Raw genomic sequence first — 23082 nt, forward strand, 5'->3', positions numbered from 1 at the left:
AGTACATCCCCCCCTGAGTAAAACAGCATCTACTTCACATCTACTCAGGGATTTGATGCAGCAAGATAATCACTTAATTCCAATTACACTAAGGAGCTGGAAAAAAATCTCCAACACGAAGAACAGCTTTGCTAGACACTCAGAAGAGAGGTTGCCTTAACACAGAGGTTTGTTGCCAACCCAGGGGCCTGCATTTGGGATGTCACAAAGAGGCCCCCAAGTCCGGCAAAAGCTGAGGACTATCATCTGCTCCTACTCTTTCATGTATGATCAACTGAAGCTGTGACAGATTCCAAAACATCAGAAGGGACTTCATGTCCCTCTGAAAGACATTGAAAGGATCTGGGGCACAGGTAGTGTTCTCTTTTATCCTCCCAGTAGGGCACTGGGACCCAGGCAGAGTGAAACAAGTGGATAGGGTGAAGGACTGGTCGTAAGACTGGTGCCATGCTCAGAGCTTTGGGTTCTATTATCCGGGAGGTGCCCTTGACTGGGCACATCGCCAGCAGATGGGGCACACCTGCACAAGTGGGGTACAAGTGTTTTGGGGAGCAAGCTGGTGGGACTTATTAGCCAGGGCTTTAAACTAGATTCAGAGCGGAAGGGAATGCCCTACCTGATGTCAGTAAGGAACCAGGAAACAACAGCCCTATAGCAGGGAAACACCTGCAAATCATCCTAAAGGAACTGGAGAGGGCTCCTCCCAAAAAATGAGGAGGTCAACAAAAGATGAAGAGGTCAACAGCCCAGTTACACCAATGCACGCAGCATGGGTAACAAGCAGGATGAGTTGGAAACTATGGTGCAATTAGAAAACTACAACCAATTGCTATCACAGAAACATGGTGAGACAAGTTGTCATGTATGACTGAAGCATGGCAACTGAGGGCCACAAGCCCTTTCAGAAGAGACAGCCGGGGAAGGAGGGGATAGATTGTGAAGAGCTGCCCCTGAGTAACATCCATGAACTGGTTGAAAGCCTGTGAGTAAAAATCAAGGACAGGACCAACAAAGGACACTCGGTGATGGTGGTCTACTCTAGACCACCTAATCAGGGGGAGCCTGTTGATGAGGCTGTTTTGCTTCACATATGGGAACCATCATACTTGCAAGTTCTCATCCTGATGGGTGATTTCAAACACCTGGACATCTGCTGGGAAAGCAATACAGCTGGCTGCAAGCAATGCAGGAGACTCCTGGAGTGTGTAGACGACAACTTCCTGGTCCAGGTTTTAGACAAGGCAACCAGAGGTGAGACATTACTGGACCTGGTACTCACCAGTGTGGATGAGCTCACAAAAGGAATTAAGATTGGAGGCAGCCTGGGCTGTGGTGACCACACTCTAGCCTGGTGAGCAGCAAAGTCAAGACCCTGAAGTTTGCAAGAGTGAACTTTCAGCGGTTAAAGGAGTTGGTGAATGAGCTCCCCTGGGTAACTGGCCTTAAGGACAGAGGGGCTAAACAGAACTGGCATTTTTCTAATAGTACAAAAGATCTCAATCCCAGTGTGCAGGAAATCAAGCAAGGTAGGCCAGAAAGTAGCACAGGTGAGCAAGGATCTGCTTCTCAAGCTGAGGAATAAGAAATAAATGCACAGCCAGTGGATGTAGGGACCGGTCATCTGAGGAGACTACAGATTTTCCCAGCTAGAAAAAGCCCAGAATATGAAAGAGAAGATGCTGCTGTTTCCAGTGAAGGAATGAGGCAAGACATTTCAGGGTTTTCAGTCCTCAAAATTTTCCTAAGTATAAACACCCAATTTACAGAACATAAAACATCATATTAATCACATGTGTAAGTTTAGGACCACAGCATGATAAAAACACTGATTTTTTTTCCTCCATAGCTCACAGCATTCAACTCTGTTCTGATAAAACCAGCAGAAATCTTTGCCTTTTTCTTTCAAAGGGCAAACATGTTCTTTTACTCTCCCCTCAAAGGGTCCTTTGACTTTTCACCTCCCTTGGTTTTAGTTCAGCTTCCAACAACAGTCACTTAGGGATTCTGGGAAATCAATGGTAAGTGCACAACATTTCTAATTTTTATCTCATTATTTTCTATCCTTCCTACCTACTGTTGGTGGGGCTTGGGGCTTTTTTTCATTTCTGGGCAAGTATTTTCAGCTTTCTCCTCATCTCCTCCATTCTGGAATTGCTGCTATCCTTGCCACTTCTCTACATTTTTGCTTTCCACTTGGTGTTTGTGTTTAGGTATACTTCATCCACATTGTGTCAAATCAAACCACTACATGCCACTTTTGTTAGCATTGACCAACAGCTCCCTAATAATTGCTGCCTCTATGTTTAATCCATCACAAGCTACAGAAGACCCTTGAAATGAAAACTGCAAATAGGATTATAATCCACAGATACATAATTCAATAAAGAAATTTAGTTCAACTGAAGACCACCCATACTTTCCAAACTAAAAATTAAACACCAAAGTAGTAAGATGTTTCACTGGTTACTTCAGCATTTATCTTCTAGGTGTCTTTTTTGGCCCTCCATAAGAACATGAACAGTTCAGATAAGCATTAGGGCACAGAAAAAGAACACATCCATAAAATAAGGTACTCATTAACCGTAAATTTCAGTATCCAGATTCCTTACCAATATGCCAAGAAAATCAAGATGAAGGACTGGCAGGAATTTCAGGCCTGCTGTATATATTCTTCTGTAATTTCTTTTAAGACAAGGTGGGGAAAAATGTGCTTAGTTGCTTGTAAGACTCTTTAAAAAGAAGCAAAGTTGTCTTTGAAGTTCACAAACTTGCAAATATTTCAGCTCATGGCTGTTATATTGAACTGCTTGTTAAGTGCAGCATGAACAATCTGTTGCACTATTAATTTAAGAGATCTGTATACCTGCACTACTAATGATGCTGGCATTAAGAAAAGAGGGAGTGCATCCTTCATAAGACCAGATCCTGCAGTGAACTTCACGTTGGCAGGTTATGCATCAGTCTGGAACTTGCAGCCAAACCAAGTACCAAGTTCCTACTTTCTTTTCTTTACAGTTTGTTTACAGCTTTTGTAACTTGCTTTATTTCAAGTCAATTTAGAAACTTTAGGTGGTCACCAACTGATCATTGAGTTCAGAGGTGTGTCAACAAGACATTTGAATTCACTTGCATGTAACTTATTTAGCCACGTTAACTGCAGCCATAGCAGAGCCCAGGTACCTGTGGAGGGCTGCTTACTAATGGCAGCAACACCAGAAACAGAAAAAGAGACAAAATATTTCAATAAGCAAAGCATCTAAGAACCTGCAGGGTGTTACACAGCACTGGAGTAGGGGCACAGTTTGGTATGCAGTGGGGCCTTTGTCCCCGTGCTGGGTGCTCAGGCCACTCCACAAAGGCACAGTACAGCAAAAAAATCAATTATGTAGGGTGGAAATTAGCTCCTGGGATAAAAGAAACAGTTTCAGTGTTTATCTGTTGGTGTCAATTTTTAAGTTAATGGTTAGTGACTGCTGAGCCATGCAACTGACTCAGAGGCAGACATAGTTTGGGACTCTGGTTCAACACTCCCTGGAGACTGAGCTTACTGATTAGATGTTCACTGACTACAACTGGTGTCATTTGAGATGCCAAGAAGATGAAAGCAGGCTCTCCTCAGTGGTGCCAACAAGAAGGCAATGGGCAGAAACAGCTGTTCCACCTGAACATGAAGAAGAACTTCCTTTCTGTGCAAGTGACCAGAACAGGTTGCCCAGAGAGGCTGTGGGGTCTCCTTCACTGGAGATATTCAAGAACTGTCTGGACTCTGTCCAATGTGCTCTAGGATGACCCTGCAGGAGCAGGGAGGTTGGAATGAATGAACCACTGTGGTCCCTTCCAACCTGACCCATTCTGTGATTCTGTGGAGTGTCTCATCTGAATTCCAAAAATCTTGCTCCTGAACAAGTAAGCAACTCTGGAAGACTCCATTTTAGTAGTTTGGACTTTGTAAGAGACAGAAACATAAAAACTTGCTTCCTAACACTGACAAGAGACACCCCGTGTGCTTGCAGTGCAAGGGATGCTGCTTCAGAAGGTCTGAGACATGTTTATGGAGAACAGAAAGGTGCATTCTGAAAAGCAGATAAAAACTGCAAACCAAATTTGCTGGGCTACAGGGAAAGCCTACAACTTTGTCACAGATACCCAGAAATAAAAGCAGCCTTTGAACTGTATGTTATATGCAGCAGGCTGCTGATGATGAGCCTCAAATGGGAAAGCAGTGACAGATCAGGCAGCTTCTCTTCTAGTTGTAAACGTACCTCAACTGGTTTGGGGCAAAAAAGCTCCCCAGTTCTGTTTCTCGTTGGAATTGACTCCTCACAATTAAGGCTAGTCCTTAATTTGATGTTTACTCAGTTTATTGCTTTTCTGCATTCTGCATTGTCCACATCTGGCATTACACTTTTTATTTATTTTAGTCAATATACATCTATTCATCAGCTGTGTTTGTTCTAGCTATGGCTGAGATGGCAATTTCATTCTAAGCCTCTGCATACATTGATGGATACATTACCTTTCAGCTGAATTTTCTCATGCTTGTTCTCAGGCCAGGACTTGCATATTTTTTCTGAAAGTTAGACGAAAACCTGCGCTCCTTTCCTAACCTCTCATATTTAAATGTGAGAACACAACATTTTAACAAAATGCTTTCAATACAGAGTGGATTTTTATTTCTCTTTTTGAGTCTTTCAATTTTAAAGCAACTCTGAAGTTATAGGAACAAGTGTTTCTTCAAATGCTATCAAAAGTGTGAGAAAGGCATAAGACTGTTTAGGAAAGGTAAGGTTTGTAAGGAAAAGGAACACCACCACTCCCATTTGTGCATGAACTCCAACAGGAGGTTGAAGCATGTGACTGTGAGAAAGTTTGAGCCGCATTTGCATACAAATAGTTACAGAGCACTCAAATGAGTCATGAAAATTCACTCTGTTTCTAAAAATGAGTGGAAATGCTAATACAATGGTAAGGCTGAGATTTCAATTGATGGTAAGCAAAAATATTTACTGTTCTGGCTTCAAAGAGACAAACTTCTGCTCATTATTCCTACCTACTACAACAGCCCATGCAACAGTTGTTCAATTCAGATCTTGCCAGTATTTATCTACAAACATTTTTTGACTATTTGGGTATTTTTTTAAGGGAGGGTGGATTTTTTTTTGTGCAATACAACATTATTTTTTCCTGCATTAATGTTGAAGGACATTAAATCACAAGAGGTGATAGCGATATCTTATGAACAAATCATAAATATACTTAAATTCTGTGCCCTGGTAAAAACAGAATGGTCTAGGATGGTCTAATTTGTTGTTCAGGAAAGCAAGGAAGGTGTCAGAGCTGGGATTTGTGCAAAGAAAAAAAAGGGAAGGGAAAAGAGATACTCTTTTTTGGAAGAAGGCTTGGGTGTTTACTTGCAGAGCTGTGTAAAGGCAGTATTAGAAGATGACAGAAAGTCAGTTAGGATGAGTAGTCTTCTGTCCATACAATGACAAAAAAAAATTTTAAAGTTAAAAAAGCTTGAGTGTTGTTCATGTCCAGGGCCCAGGAGACAAAGCAGCAGGCTCGCCACAGCTTGAAGAGCTCACTTTCCATTACAACCAATTATAAAAGCCAAGGTAATGCAGCCAACAGCACAAAGTACAAAGGATTTTTTTTTCTCCAGTACTAAGTGGAGCAGCTGAACAACTCAGAAAGATGACTCTCACTGACAACCCTGCTCCCAAACCAGCTATCATTAGCACCCATCCACACCACAGGTAACACTTCTATTGCTCTAGGGGAATACGTCACGTGAGGACTACAGGAACGAAGTACTGCCTGACTTTTGCAGCTGTCATCCTCACAAGCTGCCTGGTTTTAAAACATTAGCAAAAATGGCAAGGTAACAGCTTGTGTTTGTTCTGTCATCCCCCCACTTCAAGACCCCTGATGCACTGAGAGACAGACTGTGGGTCAGGTTCTGCTCTGCCCCGTTCTTTCTGTCGTTATTTACACCTGAACAAACTGAGTGGAAAACATGCAAAATGGTACCATTTTGTTTTGATAGTGTTTTACCCTCACTTCACAGGGGTGAGAATGAATAGACAGGGTGCAAGGCAGTGGAGAATCAGGGATTCTGTATATTAAAAAACAGTGCAGACAGCCACAGAAAGTGTCAAACACCATACAAAAGGACTGTTCGTGCATTCATGCTCAGCATCTGTGATCTGGACAGTATAAACAGTCACTACCTCTGGGCTACACAGATTTTACACGGTTTTGTTTATATAATTTAAAAATCAGCAGACCTGCAAGGCTGAATGTTGCAGGATGCTTTGCAAACAGCAATCTCACCCATTACAGGAGCTTCCGGGGCTTACGCAGAGGAATTCCCTCATTACTGATAGATGGTGAAGGCTACTGTCAGATGACTGACACTGGCTCTCCACCACATGATGCTGGAGCCCACAATATTAATTAAAAAACCTAAAACAATTTGAAGAATTGCCTGTCTGAAGCTCTGATTAGCTAGGATGCTTTCCCCTTCCATATGGAGTTGGGCAAGTAATAACAACAAAGAGAGAAGCTTTTCTGCCACTCTGAAGGGTTAAGATCTGTGGCTCCATCACCTCCCCAAAACAGATGTTTGATGCTTAAAGCCAAGATGTGCTAATAAAGCCTGCAAGGGTGGACTCCGCATCAGTCCCTCAGCCAGGCACAGGACCTGAATTCACAGATGTGCAAGAGCCAGGAAGGATGGAAGCAGCACGGTGGCTAAAAGCAAACTGGGACAGTTGGGAGTAAAGGAGAGGGAAGGTAACAACCATCAGAGCCAAGAGCTGCTCCTGTCTATGTCAGGTTCCAATGACAGCTGATGATTACTGAAATGGCATCATGGCCTTGTCATCCCCAGCAGGAAAGGGGTTGACAGCAGATCCACAATACAAATAATGTGAGCATGTTTTCACACAAGCTGCTGAGAAAACAATTTAACTTCCACTCTTCCCAGCTACTGTCAGCAAAGCCCCACAGACATGTGGGGGGGAAAGTGCATCTTAAGGAGTGATTTGAAGGAGAGTGGCTGGAAAGAATTTTCCAGACCTTCGTCCCACACATGGAGGCTAGGACACAGGAAAATTTGAAGATATCTGTGCGGTAAAAGGCCGAACACGTGGTAAAGGCCGAACACAGGGTAAAGGCCGGCATCGCTACCAGAGCAAAGGTCATGTTCAGCTATGCAATAAGTTAATAGAGCTGGAAAGAATGGATAAAGAGTCCAAAAAAAGAGCAAGGGGTTTTTTTGCCTGGAGCACAGGGGATGTTAGGTAAGGTCAGTGGTTGTAGATGCAGGTTTTCCTCTTTAACTATCTGGTTTGAGAATTGATGGCCGTTTTTGTTGTTTGGAATAAAATCTCACGCATTCTGGGATTTTGTTTTGGTCTCCCTCATACTGTAAGCACTCTTCAGAGCTATTAAGTTGAACAGCCACTAGTTAAGCAGTCAAAGATGGGCTCTGACAGGTTTCCCAAGCTGCTTCTGAAATGTATTTGGCAAATAAATTCCTCCTCATCTGCTAATTTCAGACTTTTAAAATAATTTAGCTCTCAAGTACATAACATAATGTTATTATCTTGTTCTTTACAATCTGAGGGCAGAATCTATTTAGAACGTGAGCAGGCTGGCTATGTGCAAGTGACAAGCTTTAGATAAAATTCACTTGCCAACCCAGAGCAGTAAAACAAATTCCCTCTCCGCTCTCACAGGCACCTGTTACACTAGCCAAAAACCAGCCACATCCCACATACACATTCACAAACACACCTGAAGCTGGATCTAAAGCCATGAACTGACAGGGAGAGCCCTCCTGGGTCTCACTGGATTTGCATCAGGCCCCATATGTGTAAAGCATGAAGACTACTGAGTCTCCATCAAAGGAGTTTCCACTGCCTGTTTCATGTCTTACCCACAGCCACCCCCATAACAGCTGATTCACACAGACAGCCTGCTTATTCTATACAGGAATGTACATTTGCAGCTTATATACATGTGCTTCACTCCACAAAACACTACCAAAATAGCAGAAAAGAGAGAAATTGGCACACTCCAGACTGCTCCTTAAAACAATTCTGCAAGGTGTGTTGCTGCTCTCAGTACAGAGCAGAGAGTATCATGTCCTCAAAAGCTATGCCTTTACCAGGTTTAAAAAAGGAGCATCTGCATTACAGCAAAAAACACCCAGTCAATAAAAAAATTACCAAAAACTTTCCCATTATGTTTTTTTTTCCTTAATAGAATATATAAAAACACTTCTGAAAACAAAGCAGAAGCTCATGTAAAAAGAAATACAATCACACTTCAGAAGAAAACCAAGATTATACTCCTGAACATTTTCTCAGGAAATTCTCAAAGAAGTGGTCTGATGTTTACAAGGCCTATCAAAAACCAAGGCTTCATATCCCATTCTTCCCAGTTTAGACTGTAATTTAGAATTTCCATTGCACCAGTGAATGTCCCAAATGACCACTTCTAGAGCGTTTCTTATCTGAGGATTGTAAGCACCTCACTGGATCAACCCAGAACCTATGTCTCCTATAACCTAAGAAATTGATTTAGTTAGGGCTAAAATCACCACAGTTTACTTCACAGGTTGTCCTAACAGGAGACAGAAATACAAGAAACTTCTTCAGGAGCATTCACTTTCTGGATAGTGTTTCTTATTTTAGCCTGACATTTCAAATGAAAGAAATCCAAATTGATGAAGAGATCTGAAACTTGAATTCTCCCTCTCCCCTATTCCCCTTTAATCCTTAGACTTCCTTGTTCCTGCTCCAAGTCCTCATCCAGCTGTGACTGGTGCTTTCTCTGGTCTCTGGCAGTCACCCTACTGCCACTGCACCATCTTACAATTTCCCAGCTGGAGAGCAGGAGGTAGAATCTCTCTATAGGCCCTGAAAAGGACACTGGAATGCCCCTTATTACAATTATTACTTCTGCCACTCCAGAATCTTTTCCCACATTTATTAGAAAATATTGTGTCCTACCCTCAAAAGGGATATTCCCTTTTCAAGAAAAAAAAAAAAAAAGCTGTTATCTTTAAACCAATGGTAATGTGTGAAGCATCTGGTCAGAAAATAAACTGGCTACTAACTCTAGTTCTGGCTGCTAAACTTGTGATCGACAGGACCTGTTACTTCAGAGTGGTGTTTTCATCTCATTTTAGATCTTTAAGGACAATTCCTATTGACTTCCCAGGTGATATAAACAGTCTCCTGACACAGGTCTGCTCTAAATGACTTGTCCATTATCTCACATTAAAAAAAAATTTTGTGGCAGAGACATGGATTAAGGCCTCCACAACATAATTCAGCTGTTTTAAGGAGCATCTTCCTTCTTTGTGTACCTTCTACAACTGAGGTAAGTCTTTCACAGAAAGCAACCTCCCTCACTATGTAAGTCCCATCTACACCACAGAGGAAAACGCAGCCCTGCTAGTGAATGTTGCACAGCTAACAGGCAGAAATGCACAAAAACTTACAACTATGAGCATCTAGCCTAGAGGTTACACATTGTGGACTGTAAAACCCTAGCACTCCACCAGACCATAGCCAGAAAAGCTTCTTGGTCAAAATCTAATAGCCACTGCTCATTCTTCTCAATGCTGTCAAACATGTCAAGTCACACACATACCAAAAAAAAACAAAAGTGGAGAATTATCAAGAAAGTCTAAGAATCAACCCTGACATGGGACATCCACATCAAGGCCAGGGTGTCTAGTTAAACCACATACTGTCTGAGCTAAGGACAGCTGGACTCAGAAATCAAGAGTATCAAGGGTAGAGTTAGGCTTTTAGACTTCTGTATTAGGTAGAAATAAGTCATCGATAAGAAGCAACGATTTTCTCAATTGTCTGTAAACTGAGTCTTTAAAGACAGGCTTAGATGTAGACATCAACCAGACACTGCCATAAATCAAATGAGGTGGATCCCATCTCCGGAACCAAGAGACCTGTGAAAGGGAATAAGGAACACAAAACTATCGCTAATGAAGTAAAAACAAGCAGAGTGATAAGGCAGGAAAAAAAGAAACTGTTAAAAGTCCAAACTCTGATTGTTCAATGGAGAACAATCCAGAGATCCTCTGCTAGGTAGGTCTAAATGAGCTGTTTGTTCTGGCTCAAAATATTTAAACAAGTTTTTGCATCCTTTTCATATTTTCAGATCTCTTGTCTCTGCTGTAAACAATAGCTCGAGGCCTTAAATAATTTAATTTTAGTCCATTCCAAATTACTTTTATGTTGCCAAATTTAAAAACATATCCTTCATATTTTGATAAAAGAAATAGAAGGGTTTCTCAACCATGTTTTGGAATAGTTGAAGGCATTCAACATTGTAGTGATTGACATGAACAACATGGTGGCATCATCTCCAACTGTATTTGTAGCTAAAAAACTATCAAGAGAACATGTTACTCTAATTTTGCCAAACCAGACATTTATTTTCACAATTGTTTCTACAATCTAAAATTTGCAAAATGACTGGACAATAAGCCTTTGGTGATTTTTAACAAATATTAAATTATAAAAACACATAGCTTGTCTTTCCCTGAAATCATCCATTTGCAAAGAATATATGTGCACCAAACTCAGACCAGCACAGAAAATACTTGCACTCCAGTAATCTGATAAGAAGGCTGGGTGACCTTTTGCTGATCTCTGATGAAACAATGAAGTACATAGTTGGGATTCATCCTGCAGTACACCACAGCACTATTCCACATTATCAAAAATGAAAAAAACTATAGCTTTTTCAAACTGAAAATTGCAGGCTCATCTCTTCAGGGCTAGTATTAAAGGTGGTATTTTTAAAGGCATCCAACCTCCAGTTTTAGAAGTTAGAGACAGATTTTTCTGGGTACGCAAGCGCATAAAATGCAGTATACACTTAGTCCATTTTCCATAGTACTTTACTTTTTTTGATTTAAATACAGAGCCTTTCAGCTTTCCAAAAATCCCAACTGTAGCCTCGTAATATCATCAAACAATTTTTATGCATATTTTACACAGCTAGCTCCTCCCTTAAAAGCAGCATATAGTGCCTCTAGTCACCTAGACCATCTACAAAAGAAGTTCACAAAATGACATGCAATAGTTTGACACTTACATTTCCAACACCTGGCAGGCACCAGGATTCACAAGCGCAGACTAGGAACACACATGGCCACTTGGTCTTTAGGCTCTACAGGCGCAGCAATACTTCATCCCAAGATATTCCACTATCCATGTCCAGACTTCCAATGGAAGGAATGATCATGATACAGGGACAGAACTCAACTAACTTTGACTACATACCCAAATTTTAAAGACTAAATTCAGGTATGATGAATCAGGAAAATTAGTCATCCACAGTGGAATCCGCCTCACTTGGCATCTATAAGTCAGGCTTCTGGCTGAAATTGGTTGTCTGGCTTCTGCTGAGAACTGATGGTGAGCAATGACCCCCAGCGAGGAGATTCACTCCATCCTGAGAGAGGTGTCAGATGGGCCCAGAATGAATCACTCTCTGCAGGTGTCTCTTGTTCTCTCTTCCCACTGACTATAGAGAGATGAGACATAAACCTCTAAATAGCTAAGATAAGGTGAGATGAACCTCACCCTCAAGAATGGGTGAGTCTGCCAGGCCAGCAGGCCCAGACTTTGGGCTTCTTGCCATCCAGGAGATGCCTTTACCCCTGAGCTACACTGTTAGGCTCCCTCTTGTTTATAATCCCTCTGGCCCTCTGAAATTTGCATCTGTTTCTTTACTGTGGCAAACTTGAACAGGATGGGTGGGTGTCCTCCACCTTAGCCTTATCTCTGGTCATTAGGGTTGCTTTGCAAGCAGGAGGGAGTTTATATCACCTCTGATGAGGAGGACATTGAATCTGCATCCCTCACTTCCAGGACAAGTGGTCTCATGAGAAAAATTGCTTATGAGAAAGCAGCAGTTCTTTTCCTTCTTTGCCCCTGAACTTTCCGGCAGCTCCAGCTGCTGCGCCTTGTGCTAAGCTCCATGCTGTCAGTGTGCATTTAACCATGATCTTGAGCACACCTCCTGGACCAGGCCTCTCCAGAGATTCAGACACATAGCTATTTTGTGATTCTCAGGGGGGTTTGTGCAGGCGACAGTCACTAAGAAAGTCAGCTTAACCTAGATAATGCTCATTCTGGGCCTATAAAGAAGCAAAGTTTTAACAGCCTGGGAAACTTCACTGGAACTCACATGGTTCAACAGGACTCGTGAGGGCGCACGTGCATTTGAGATGTGGTACACATATTTTGCTAAACTGCACTTCCAGTACCCAAACCCTGAGTGGAATTAGGCTTTCCTGACCATACAATTTTTTTTCTGTACATTAGTTAAAAAAGACTGAGAATTATGTGGGTCCTGTATAACAATAGCTTTGGTAAAGTTAAATTAGTACTGCCTGCTTAACATTACAAATCTTTTCACCGTGGAACTGAGGTATTCTTCCCGAAGACAACAGGAAGGCCAGACTGACCAACAATTAGATGCCAGTTTCAGTACAGACTCAATTTCTTCTCTATGTACATGAAATATTATTATTGAGCAAAAACAAAACACACAGAGCATACTACATAAACACACTTATACTTGAAATTATCATAATTTTACAATTTGGGGGGTTGAGTGGGATGTGTGTGCTTAAAACCATACCTGGAACAGATTTGCAAAATCTTCTCCCACCAAGCCAATTCCCATTATATCCTTTTTTTAGTGAAATTAAGCCAAGCGTTTTGCAATCTTATTCCCACAGGCCTGTACCTAATGATCAAAATTGGGCCAAAGTGGGAGACTGAGGGGAGCTGGACCAGCCAGCCAGATAATTAACAAAAGAATAAGCTCATTTTTTTACTCCTTGGTTTATTCCTTATTGCATGTGGGGTACTGTTGTTAGTAATCTCCTGCCTGGTCGCTCTCCCTTTCCTATCCTGAATAGATTTTCCAGAGAATTGGTGAGGAGTGCAAAATCTGCAACACTTTAGACCTACATTAATTTAAATGTATCACTAGAAAAGCTACACTAGATGAAAACCATCTGCTACACAAGCCACGCACTAATAAGTGAACTTGCTTGATCCTGGATTTTACCACAACCATGCTAAGTTAAGAGAGCCACCTAACTGGTTCACTGTAAGCACTTCTAGAAGATGATATGTAACTTAATTAAAACATAGATGTTGCATTAATAAAATAATTAACGATTTTTAAAAAAGAAATTTATTTGGATTTGAGTAAAAACCTCAGAGTTAATATATGGATCTAATACACCTAATACCAGTAGCACTTACTATGCCAGAGATATGCTGCTCTCAGAAAGATTTCATGGCAATTTTCTTCAAGTAGAATCAGGTAAGCAACAGCCCTTTGCAGGTAGCAGTTTATGTAGCAAAGCCTTCAGGGCACTGGTCCTACTTACAAAAATGAGAAATCCTACAAAACTGAAGTAAACATTAGAACTAAAGCATTTGAATTTGGATTTGATATAAATGTTGCAGCAAAACCATGCAATTCGCATGGAAACAGCCCTCTTTGCAGGGTGGTGCTGGAAAATACAGTCTGAGTAAAAGGCATTTTACTGCACAACAGCAGTTTAGGAATACAATCATAAAATGATACACATGTCAAAACAGAATCCGAACAAAGGCCTGCCCATCCTATAGTCCAACACTTCTAGCCAAAGTGGAGATGTCTCAAAAGAATGAAAAAAACATTTATGTTTTGCCACAATACTTCTAAAGCATCCAACAACACACACCTTGGGATTAACAGCAGCAGATGAGGGATGCTTAAAAGCGGGGATGAAGGGAATGATACTGTGAAAAAGCAACATTATTCAAAAGCACAATGAGAAGAGAGGAAAAGATATCCTAAAATTTGGTGAATCTGTGGCATTTGCAACTACGGCCCAGGAAAGAACACGGTTTGGAAACGAAACTCAGGGACGGTGTATCCATATGTTCCTTGAAGCAGAACCCCGGAGGGGTTCGGAGCGGGCTGGGTGAGAACGGTGGGCAGGGCATTCTCGTGCCCAGGGAAGGACCTGGCGGCGAGGGAGCTGTGGTGCCAGCCCCACTGCCCAAGAGCAGCTGCCGGCAGGGCGGGACGCGGAGAGCCCTGCCAGGGGCAGCACGGGGGTGCCGGGAAGCAGGACTGCTGCTCCCAACAGCACAGCTGTTCGCAGACCGCCGCGGGAGCAGGGAGATGTCACCCTGCTGCTGCCGCGCCGGGGCTGCCCACGCAGACGGGGTGCGCCAGGGCCCCGCTCCGCAGCCGGGGGGGCACGGCAGCGCTGTCCCACGCGCGGCAGCCCCGCTCCGCCGGGCCGGGGCCGGGGGACACCGACTGCGGTGGCACACGGCAGCACACGCACGGCACGCGCGAGGCGGGGGACAGTGGCCGCAGCCGCACCCCTGCCAGCCGGGTCTGCAGCGCTGGGGACGGGGGCACGGGGAGGGCTGCTGCCGGCAGGGCGAGGAGTGGGAAGGGCTGCTGCCGGCAGGGCGAGGAGTGGGAAGCAGGGAAAAGTAGAAAGAAAATTAAAAAAAAAAAAAAATTAAAAGAAGTCCCTTCCCCCAAGGCAGCTGCGGAGTGTGCTGAAACCCCCTTTTAGGCACAATCAGCCCCGAGCATCTGGGCAAGGATGAGGTGGGTGCAAAGTGCACGGGGAGGAAATGTGTCAGCTGCAGCATCCGAGAGCAGCGGAGCAAGCTCAGACAGGAAATGAGCTTGCGAAGTGCACCCGACAAGATGATCGCGGGGATAAGTTGCTTCTATGGAAACTGCAGCCCGATGAACCAAAAAACAGTTTGATGGCAAAGTTTTAGCAGGAGCCGGCTCATGCCTGATTTCAGCTACATTCCCCACCCCCTGAAGAAAAAAAAAAAAAAAAAAAGAAAAAGAAAAAAACGAAGAAGAAGAAAAAGCTGCACAATGTGTTTCTTGTTATGGACAAAAAAAAAAAAAAAGAAAAGAAAAAAAAAAAAGAAAAAATAAGAAAAGAAAAGAAAAAAATGGGGACACAGGTTTTTTTCCTGTATGGGCTACATCATATTAAGCTGTAAGTTTAGTTCTGGACAAACAATCTCTTGTTGCATCTCTGGGATGGAGGTTAATGAATTCCCACAGATGATGTTGGCCAAACAGTGGTCGGCTTGTGACTTGATTTCCAGCATCATGATGTGAGGGGATCAGTATAGAAAAGCACTTTGAAGGGAAGAGGCTGCCTACAGCAGGATTGTTTCTACAAGCTAATTGTACTGAGTGCAGCTGCACAAAGCTGGATCAACAGTAATAGAAGGCGGCGCAGACTTCCTGACGCCAGCCCCGCAGAGCTCCCACCAACAGCCTGGCAATTCCAGATTGTTTTCCAGACCTTATCTCTCCCCCAAGTTTTTTTTTTTCTTCTTCTTCTTCTTCTTCGTTCGCCTTTTTTTTTTTTTTTTTTAATTTTCTGACCGGAACAAAAGTAACAGGAAAATCCTTTGTGAAAGTAGAAAATGCTGTTACAGATCGGTGCCTTTCGCAGAAGTTGTAACTAAATATTTTGCATGCATTACTCTTCCTCCCGCTCAAAAGAAAAAAGAAAAAAAAAAAGCCAACCCCCAAACTTCTACAACTTTTCTTTGAATGAATTGGAAACGTGAGGCAAACAAAAGGGAGCGGGTAGTTAAAAGCGACCGGGTTTAGCGAGATTTTACCTGCTACATTGAAAACTGCTGTATCAAAACGTACTTGGACGCCCTGCTTGGACAGGCTGGATGGTGTCAATGACTTGGAACCTGGCCAATTTTAACAGATTTTTTTTTTTTTTTTTTTAGTTTGGTTTGATGGCTTAAATACGCCGCAATTAAAGCTATTTACATTATTACTGGATGTTTTAGATAGATTTCATTAGAGCCAGGGGACAGGGCCGCGGAAGAACTCGCCGGTCCCCAAGGGAGGCGGTAGCGCAGCCTCGCAGGTTCTTCCCTCAGCCCCCCGCCCCGCACACGCACCGGGGAGAGCCAGGCCGGGGGGTGACTGTGTGACCCTGGGGCTGGGCTAGAAAGACCTTCAGAGGCGAAAGAACAGGCAGCCTTCAAAAAAACCGTGACTTTTCCTCGTAGAAAATACTTTTTTTTTTTGGGGGTGGGGGGTGGGCGAGGTGGGGCGGCAGGACCGAAGCCCCCACCTTCTACCCCACATCGCAGTCTGGGAAGCCCGGCCCGCTCCTTCCTGCCCGGGTCGCGGCAACCCGGCCCCGGGGAGCAGCCGCGCTGGGGGGCGAGCGGCGCCGGGACCTTTCCCCCCCCCTCGTCCATCGCAATTTTGCCCGTTTCACTCTTTCCTCTCTCCTTTCTGCGGGCGCCCCCCCCTCCCCGCCTTCCCACATTCCCTCGTTCCCCCCCCCCCCCCGCGGCATGGCGGGGCGTCCGGCGGCGGCCCCCGCTGCAGGTGCGCCCGGGAGGGGGAAGCGGGGCCGGGCTGCCGCCGCGGGCGCAGCCCCGGTCGCCATGGCAGCCGCCTGAGCGGCGCCGCCGGGCCCGGGCGGCGCGGGCGGGGGGGGCGGCGGCGAGGGGCTGATGTCACGGGGCTGGCGCCGCGCAGTCCGGGCCGGCCCCGGGCGCGGGGCGGGGCGCGGGGGCGCGGGGGGGACGGCGCCCCCGGGGCGGCCGCGTTCCCGTCGCCGCTCCGCGCACCCGGAGCCGCCGCGGGCTGGCGCCGGGCGAGGGGGGGGGGGAGGGACCCGCGCGCCCGCGGAGCGCAGCTCCGGGTTTGTGATCCGGGGGGCGCGGAGGCGAAAGCGGCGCCTTGTGCGTAGGTTGGAGTGGCGGCGATTCCTACCAGATGTTTGCGGCGGCGGCGTTTCGGGGCTGGGAACCGGCCGTAAAAGTCTCGGCTGAAAACTAAGAGGCGGACGCGCGGCTCCCGAGGCACCCGGAGCTGCCTGGGACGGGTCCTGGGAAAAGCCCCCGAGGAGCAGCTCGCAGCCCCGCTGGTTTCGGGCTCCCCCCCCTGCCCCACAGCCCCCCCGGCGCGCCGGGCAGCGGGACCGCCACGGCTGTGGCACCGCTCGTGGGACCCGTGTCAGAGCGCAGGAACTCCCAAAGCTGGCGAGCCTCTGCCAAAGCTTTCAGTGCTAAAGCAGCAGAATTGAGCGAATGAAATGTTATCAGCCGCTCGCCTGGGGGAAGCGGAGCCTGGCTGCTCGCGGGCTCTACTTCGCGTGCAGAAAGCGCACATGACAGTCATTTGATGACAGGGAAAATAGCCAGGTTAGCCCCTCCACACAACTCCCCGGTGTTCCAAAAAGCGTGCTAAGCCCTTGGTGTGGAAAAGCGAAAGCAATAATACAGGGTCCTCTGCAGCGCCCGGCCGGCCGGTTCTGCCGTGCTGCTGTGCTGTCCAAGAACGACAAACAGTGATGGGAGAAGCATGAACATATTTACGTTGGCTATTATTACACCAAAACCACTCAACATTTCTTCCACTAGTGCCTTCATTAGACAGAAATGCAAGTATGTTGCAGGACCAAAACCTGTGGCCGCAGATCAAGTACCACCACTAATTGGTATCTTAGCGGTGTAAAGGTTGAAGTCCCTCTAAGTGGGGATTTTAAGCAAGTCGTTAATTGGCAGGGTGTTTTTTATTATTATTTACTCTCTGTAACTGCACTTGAACAATGTACTTGTCTTCCTATCAGATTGAATGTCGAGATTCACTTTCACCCTTCGCGTTTCAAAACGCGTTGATTTGTGTTCCTGTCAGCCTCGGCACCGCCTCCAGTCCACCCCGGAGAACAGCCGCGGGGCAAACACCCTGGTGTGACAGTCACCAAAGTGCCCTGTTAAAAGAATAGCCAACCACCAGCTCAGGAATGCCACGCTAACTGGAAAAAACACTGATGCGGCTCTTCGTACCTTTGTCTTCAAGTGTCCGTAATGTTCCTCCCTCAGAGCCCCGACCCCCTTCGTGTAGCTATGCAACAACAGCGCAGATAAATCCCATATTTGTCTGCTTTTAATAGTTATGATTGGCAGCACAATCCTCACTGATTTTATGGATGTGTGCGTTTACTACGGTTTTGTTTGCCATGAACACTAACGCGCTTTAAGCATCCATGTGGTTTTACAGAATTGCTGCGATTTGTGCAGAATTTCATTTATATTAGTTGTGTATATACGCTCCCGCTTTCGTAAGTTGAACTTTCCTCAGGTAGTGTGTGCAATGGGAGGTGGAATCTCTGTCCGTTTGTGATACAGCCGGTAGTATAAGCAAAATATGAGAAAATACAATGGAACTAAACTTAAGAAAAAAATCATTCACTTCTCCAGCTCAACAAAACAAAACAGAAAAACCCCGAAAACTTTTTCCTCTGGAATGTTTCTGGAAGATGTTTCATTGGCTGCAACCAAAGCTGCTAAAAGTACAGCGTGTAGTAAGCATTTGCATTTGTCACCAGAAACAATCTTTGCATAATTAATGGCAGTACTGTGTCACGAGCACTGATAGGGCGCAGATGAGCAGCCTTTCAAGGGTAATACATGTAAATGCACTTCCAATATGCACATTTGCTTAATGATCTCCAATTAATAGCATCATCTGAAGTAACCCTGTTCTCAGGAAGCAGGGCGCTAGGAGTGACGCCTGCCTGGCTGTCTGGGTGCTCAGTGCTCCGTTCTCATCAGGACAGTAAGTTGCAGTGGGGTTTATAGGCTTGTTTTATCTTTAATCTTGATTTATTTAATTCCTGCTTACACCCGCAGCCTATAGCTCTGGCTGCAAACTCGGCCACTGACTTTCGCTGCCGTGTGTTAAGTGGGGACATGCAAGCATCGCCGGGATGCTCCAATTCACGGTGACCTGGGGAAGGCTCAGCCCTCGCCATCCCTCGCTGCAGCGGGACCTGCGCATCCCGCAACGCGCACCTGGCGCGGCCAGCCCCGCACAGCCCTGCGAGCCCACGCAGAGATCGGGGCAGGGCGGGGCAGGGGGGACAGAGGGATGTCCGAGGGCCGCGCGGGAGCGCGCCGCTGCCGCCCCAGGCCCCGCGCGGGCCCGCGCACCCGCGCACTATTTACTCCCTCAGCTGTGCGCGCGGCCACGCCCCCCGTTGCTATTGGCTGCCCGGGCGGAAGGCCCCACCAGTGAGGGCGCCCCGCGGTGATGGACGTGCGGGCGACCGCCAATGGCAGCGAGCGCGGGCCGGGCCCGGCGGCGGCCGCCATATAAGAGCGGCCGCGCGACGCCGGCCCTCAGTGCGAGCTCCGGCAGCGCCAGAGCGGCACCGCAGCGCTCCGCAGGCTTCAGCCCGTCCTCCCCCCGGAATCGCGCTCTCCGCCCGCCCGCCTGCCAGCCAGCATGAAAGCCTTCAGCCCTGTGCGGTCCGTCAGGAAAACCGGCCTCTCGGAGCACAACCTGGGCATCTCTCGGAGCAAGACCCCCGTGGATGACCCCATGAGCCTGCTGTACAACATGAACGACTGCTACTCCAAGCTGAAGGAGCTGGTGCCTAGCATCCCGCAGAACAAGAAAGTGAGCAAGATGGAAATCTTGCAGCACGTCATCGACTACATCCTGGACCTGCAGATCGCCTTGGACTCGCACCCCAGCATCGTCAGCCTGCACCACCAGAGACCCGGGCAGAACCCTTCCTCCAGAACTCCTCTGACCACCCTCAACACAGACATCAGCATCCTCTCGCTACAGGTAGGTGCCTCCCCCGCGCCCCGGCTCGCCGCTGACCTGGCTCGGGTGGCGTTCGCCGTGTCCCCAGCGCGGGTGGCGAGGTGACAGCACCCGCGGCGCGCTCCCTCTCCCGCGGCGGGGCTGGACCGGGACAATCCGATCCCGCCTCCCTGGGTGCTCGGCCACCTCGCCCTTACCCTGCTCTTGTTCTCTCGCAGGCGTCCGAGTTCCCCTCAGAGCTCATGTCAAGCGAAAGCAAAGCACTTTGTGGCTAAATCTAACGGTGAGTGCTGTGCGCCTTATTCCTAAACTTCGGGTGAAAACTGCCTCCCCAGGGAATGGGAGGCGTGATGGCAAGTGCTAAAAATAGGTCCTAAAAGTTGATTAGGAGATGCCTTTGTAATCAGTAAGAAATGAGACTAATAACTGAGCCTTGAGGTCCTAAGTGTGTGTGTGTGTGTTGCTGAGGTTCACCCAGCAGCACAGGCTGCTCTGATCCTGCTCGCTGCTTAATGCAAATTCTTATCTGTTCTTGGAGTCTTAACTTCCTGGGCCAAAGTGACTGATTAAGTTGGGAATCTTGGCACAATTCCTTGAATTCTGTGATGTGGGATTGTCTGCGCTATCAGTTAAATAAGTGACTGCTTTTAATCAAATAATTGCTCTGAGAGGCAGGCTGGCGCCTCTGAACATTGCGTTTACAGAGATCTAAATAAAGATTGGACTGAGAATCCTCTTTCTAGCCTTTCCCTGGAGTGTATGTTATTTTTATGTTCAATTTGTGCTCTTGAGAGCGAGTGTGTGAGCGTGTATGTGTTGCATCTGGACGCCAGGGTTTGCCCAATCTCTGAGTGTTTGGTTAAATGTTCAAACTGTGGCTTCCTCTCTGGCGCCAGTCTGTCCGGATCTCTGCCCTGTTAGCATTCTCCTAAATATGCTTCTTTTCAATCTCTTGCAGGTGTTCCACTGATGAGATTTTTTTTTTTTTTTTGCACAAGAAAATGTCTACAGGATTTTTTTTTTTTTTTTGAGGTGCTGAATTTATTTTTCAGCTGTATATCTGGAGGGGGAAATCCACGTTCAAGTAAAAGGACCTTTAAAATTAATAAAGAAGAAAAAAATCAAGATTGATCTTTATCCCCACCCCATTTTTCAACTTGGACTGAACCTAGTTATTTATGAAGAGACTCTTAAATACCCTTTCCCTAGCTGGAAGGCTTCCTTTATATACTATTCCCAACGTGGGGAGCGAAACAAAAATCTCACAAGGAGTTGCCCATTTTAAAGCAGACTTTGCCTTTTTTTCCAAAGGTGGAGCGTGAGTACCAGAAGGATCCAGTGTTCAGTTTTTTAGGAAAGTCTGTGGTCAGAAATTACCTTTTTGACACAAACCTAGGACTGAATGCTGTGTATATATTTATATATAAATATATATATGAGTGAAACCTTGTGAACTCTTTAATTAGAGTTTTCTTGTATAGTGGCAGAAATATACATTTCTGCAAAAAGTGTAATGATGTACCTAATCATGCTAAACTTTTTATAAAAGTTTAGTTGTAAACTTAACCCTTTTTATACAAAATAAATCAAGTGTGTTTATTGAACTGATTGCTTGCTTTATTCTTTGGGGACCAATTGTTTGCTGGCTTTGATTTGTGTTGTGGTTTTGTTGTTTGTTTTTTTAATACTTATACATTCTGTTACGAATTCATCAAGTAAAAATTCAAATATGTAGAGACTATAAAGAATAAAATTACCTGAAGTGAATAATTCTTGTAACTTGGAAAATCTTATTTGAGTGTATATTGCAAACTTTTAAGTGCTCTGCCTGTAAACAGTGTGAAAGGAACTAGAAAAGGAATTTATTACACAGGGGATGCTATTGACAAAAGTGCTTGGAAATGTACAAAAGCAGTTAATCCTGAGGCATTCCCATGGAGTACTGCCTTTTTTATTCCCTCTCACCCCTCTGAATGATTCAATTCGGGGTAGTAATGGCCCAGATCTGTTAATTTGTGCTTAAAATAATCACTCAGAATTAAGGGTTGTGGGTGGTTATTAGTCCCCCAACTACTAAGTTTCTCCAAAAAGGCTTTGAATGTGAGAGTTGGTGATGCGTTAACATGGGATCTAGAATGATGAAGTGACTGTTGCCTTTCCTCACTGGAATTTTCATGCTTCCATGCAATATTTCAATGAAATGAGCTTTCTAATCAGTTGCAGCAGCTTCTCCATATGACTAAGATACTGAGAATTGAGCTAAATCGCTGTTGTGTTACTGATTAAACTTTGGCTGCTCCTACAGGGACTCTCTCCATAAGAATTAAATTAAGTTTGAAATAGGAGTCTAAATTCCTGAAAGCCAGAAACGGTTTATTCTTTCTCTTTTGCCCTCAGAAGCGATGCAATATCCCTTATTATTCCAGGGACACTTACTGTACCCTATGGACTCACTGTTCATTAAATATGTTTAGTTGTCATAAGACAGTGGATGTGGGAACTGTGCCTTATCAGATGACATTCTAATTTAAGCACACGCATAAACTTCCCCGAAATGGGAAGTTAAATTGTGGGTCCTACATAGGAATTGAAGAGAGTCACTTATAATCTGAACGAAAGAAACTTCCCTGCTGCTTGGGGTAAGTACAGCTCTCTGTCAGGCACTGCGCTTTGGGCCTGAGGGAGCGTGTTCAGGGTTTCTGTGCTCTGGGGACTCTTAGTGTGAAAGGCAGGAGCCTCACCTGGGGCCAGTAACACTTTCCCCAGCGAACAGGTGGGTGGGTGGTGCTCTGGGGCAGCAGCAGCTGCCTTTCCTTGCCCTTGACACCAAATCCATTCACGTAGGCTGGGAGAAAGCCAGCTCTGATCTCTTAAATACTGACGCTGCCCTGCCCAAGCAGAAGCGCGCCCTCTCAGAGGATCAATGCAATCAGAAGACAAGAAGGGTTATCAAAAGCTGGGACGGGCCGGGGGGGGTGGGGAGAGAAGGACGCGGCTCAGAGCTGATCTTGCATCGCCCCATGCCCAGCCCCGCAGGGATTAGGGAAAGCTCCGTGCAGCGCACACCGGCTGTGCCTCCTGTGGCCAAACCTCGCTACTGTCTCAGCGCCCGGAGCGCAGGGCTCGTTCCAGCTTCGTGCAATCAACGTTTAACCCTGACAGCCCAGTAGTGAAATACTTCATTGCCGCAAATCGGCACGCCTCAGTCCCTAAAATACTCTTTTTCTTGTGTATTTTACCCAGCTCTTAATAGCAGCACATTCGGCATTGTAATCAGAGTATTGAGATGTTTGTAGTTCCAAACCAGTAACAATCCAATGCAATCGCCACCAAATTTCACTATCAAAACTAATTTTTCACCCTGCTGCTCATTTT

The 23082-nt window shown here is 45.7% G+C and overlaps 1 protein-coding gene across 1 annotated transcript; it reads left to right on the forward strand.

Moving 5' to 3' along the window:
- The first annotated feature begins 19289 nt into the window (after window positions 1-19289).
- Window positions 19290-21311, forward strand: ID2 (inhibitor of DNA binding 2). The gene is made up of 3 exons (XM_069011546.1): window positions 19290-19728; window positions 19926-19990; window positions 20666-21311. The coding sequence occupies exons 1-2, from the start codon at window positions 19381-19383 to the stop codon at window positions 19980-19982; spliced, it is 405 nt and encodes a 134-aa protein (XP_068867647.1). The 5' UTR covers window positions 19290-19380; the 3' UTR covers window positions 19983-19990; window positions 20666-21311.
- The last annotated feature ends 1771 nt before the right edge of the window (window positions 21312-23082 follow it).

The sequence above is a fragment of the Aphelocoma coerulescens genome, chromosome 3 (genome assembly GCF_041296385.1).
Source record: "Aphelocoma coerulescens isolate FSJ_1873_10779 chromosome 3, UR_Acoe_1.0, whole genome shotgun sequence".
Classification (NCBI taxonomy): Eukaryota; Metazoa; Chordata; class Aves; order Passeriformes; family Corvidae; genus Aphelocoma; species Aphelocoma coerulescens.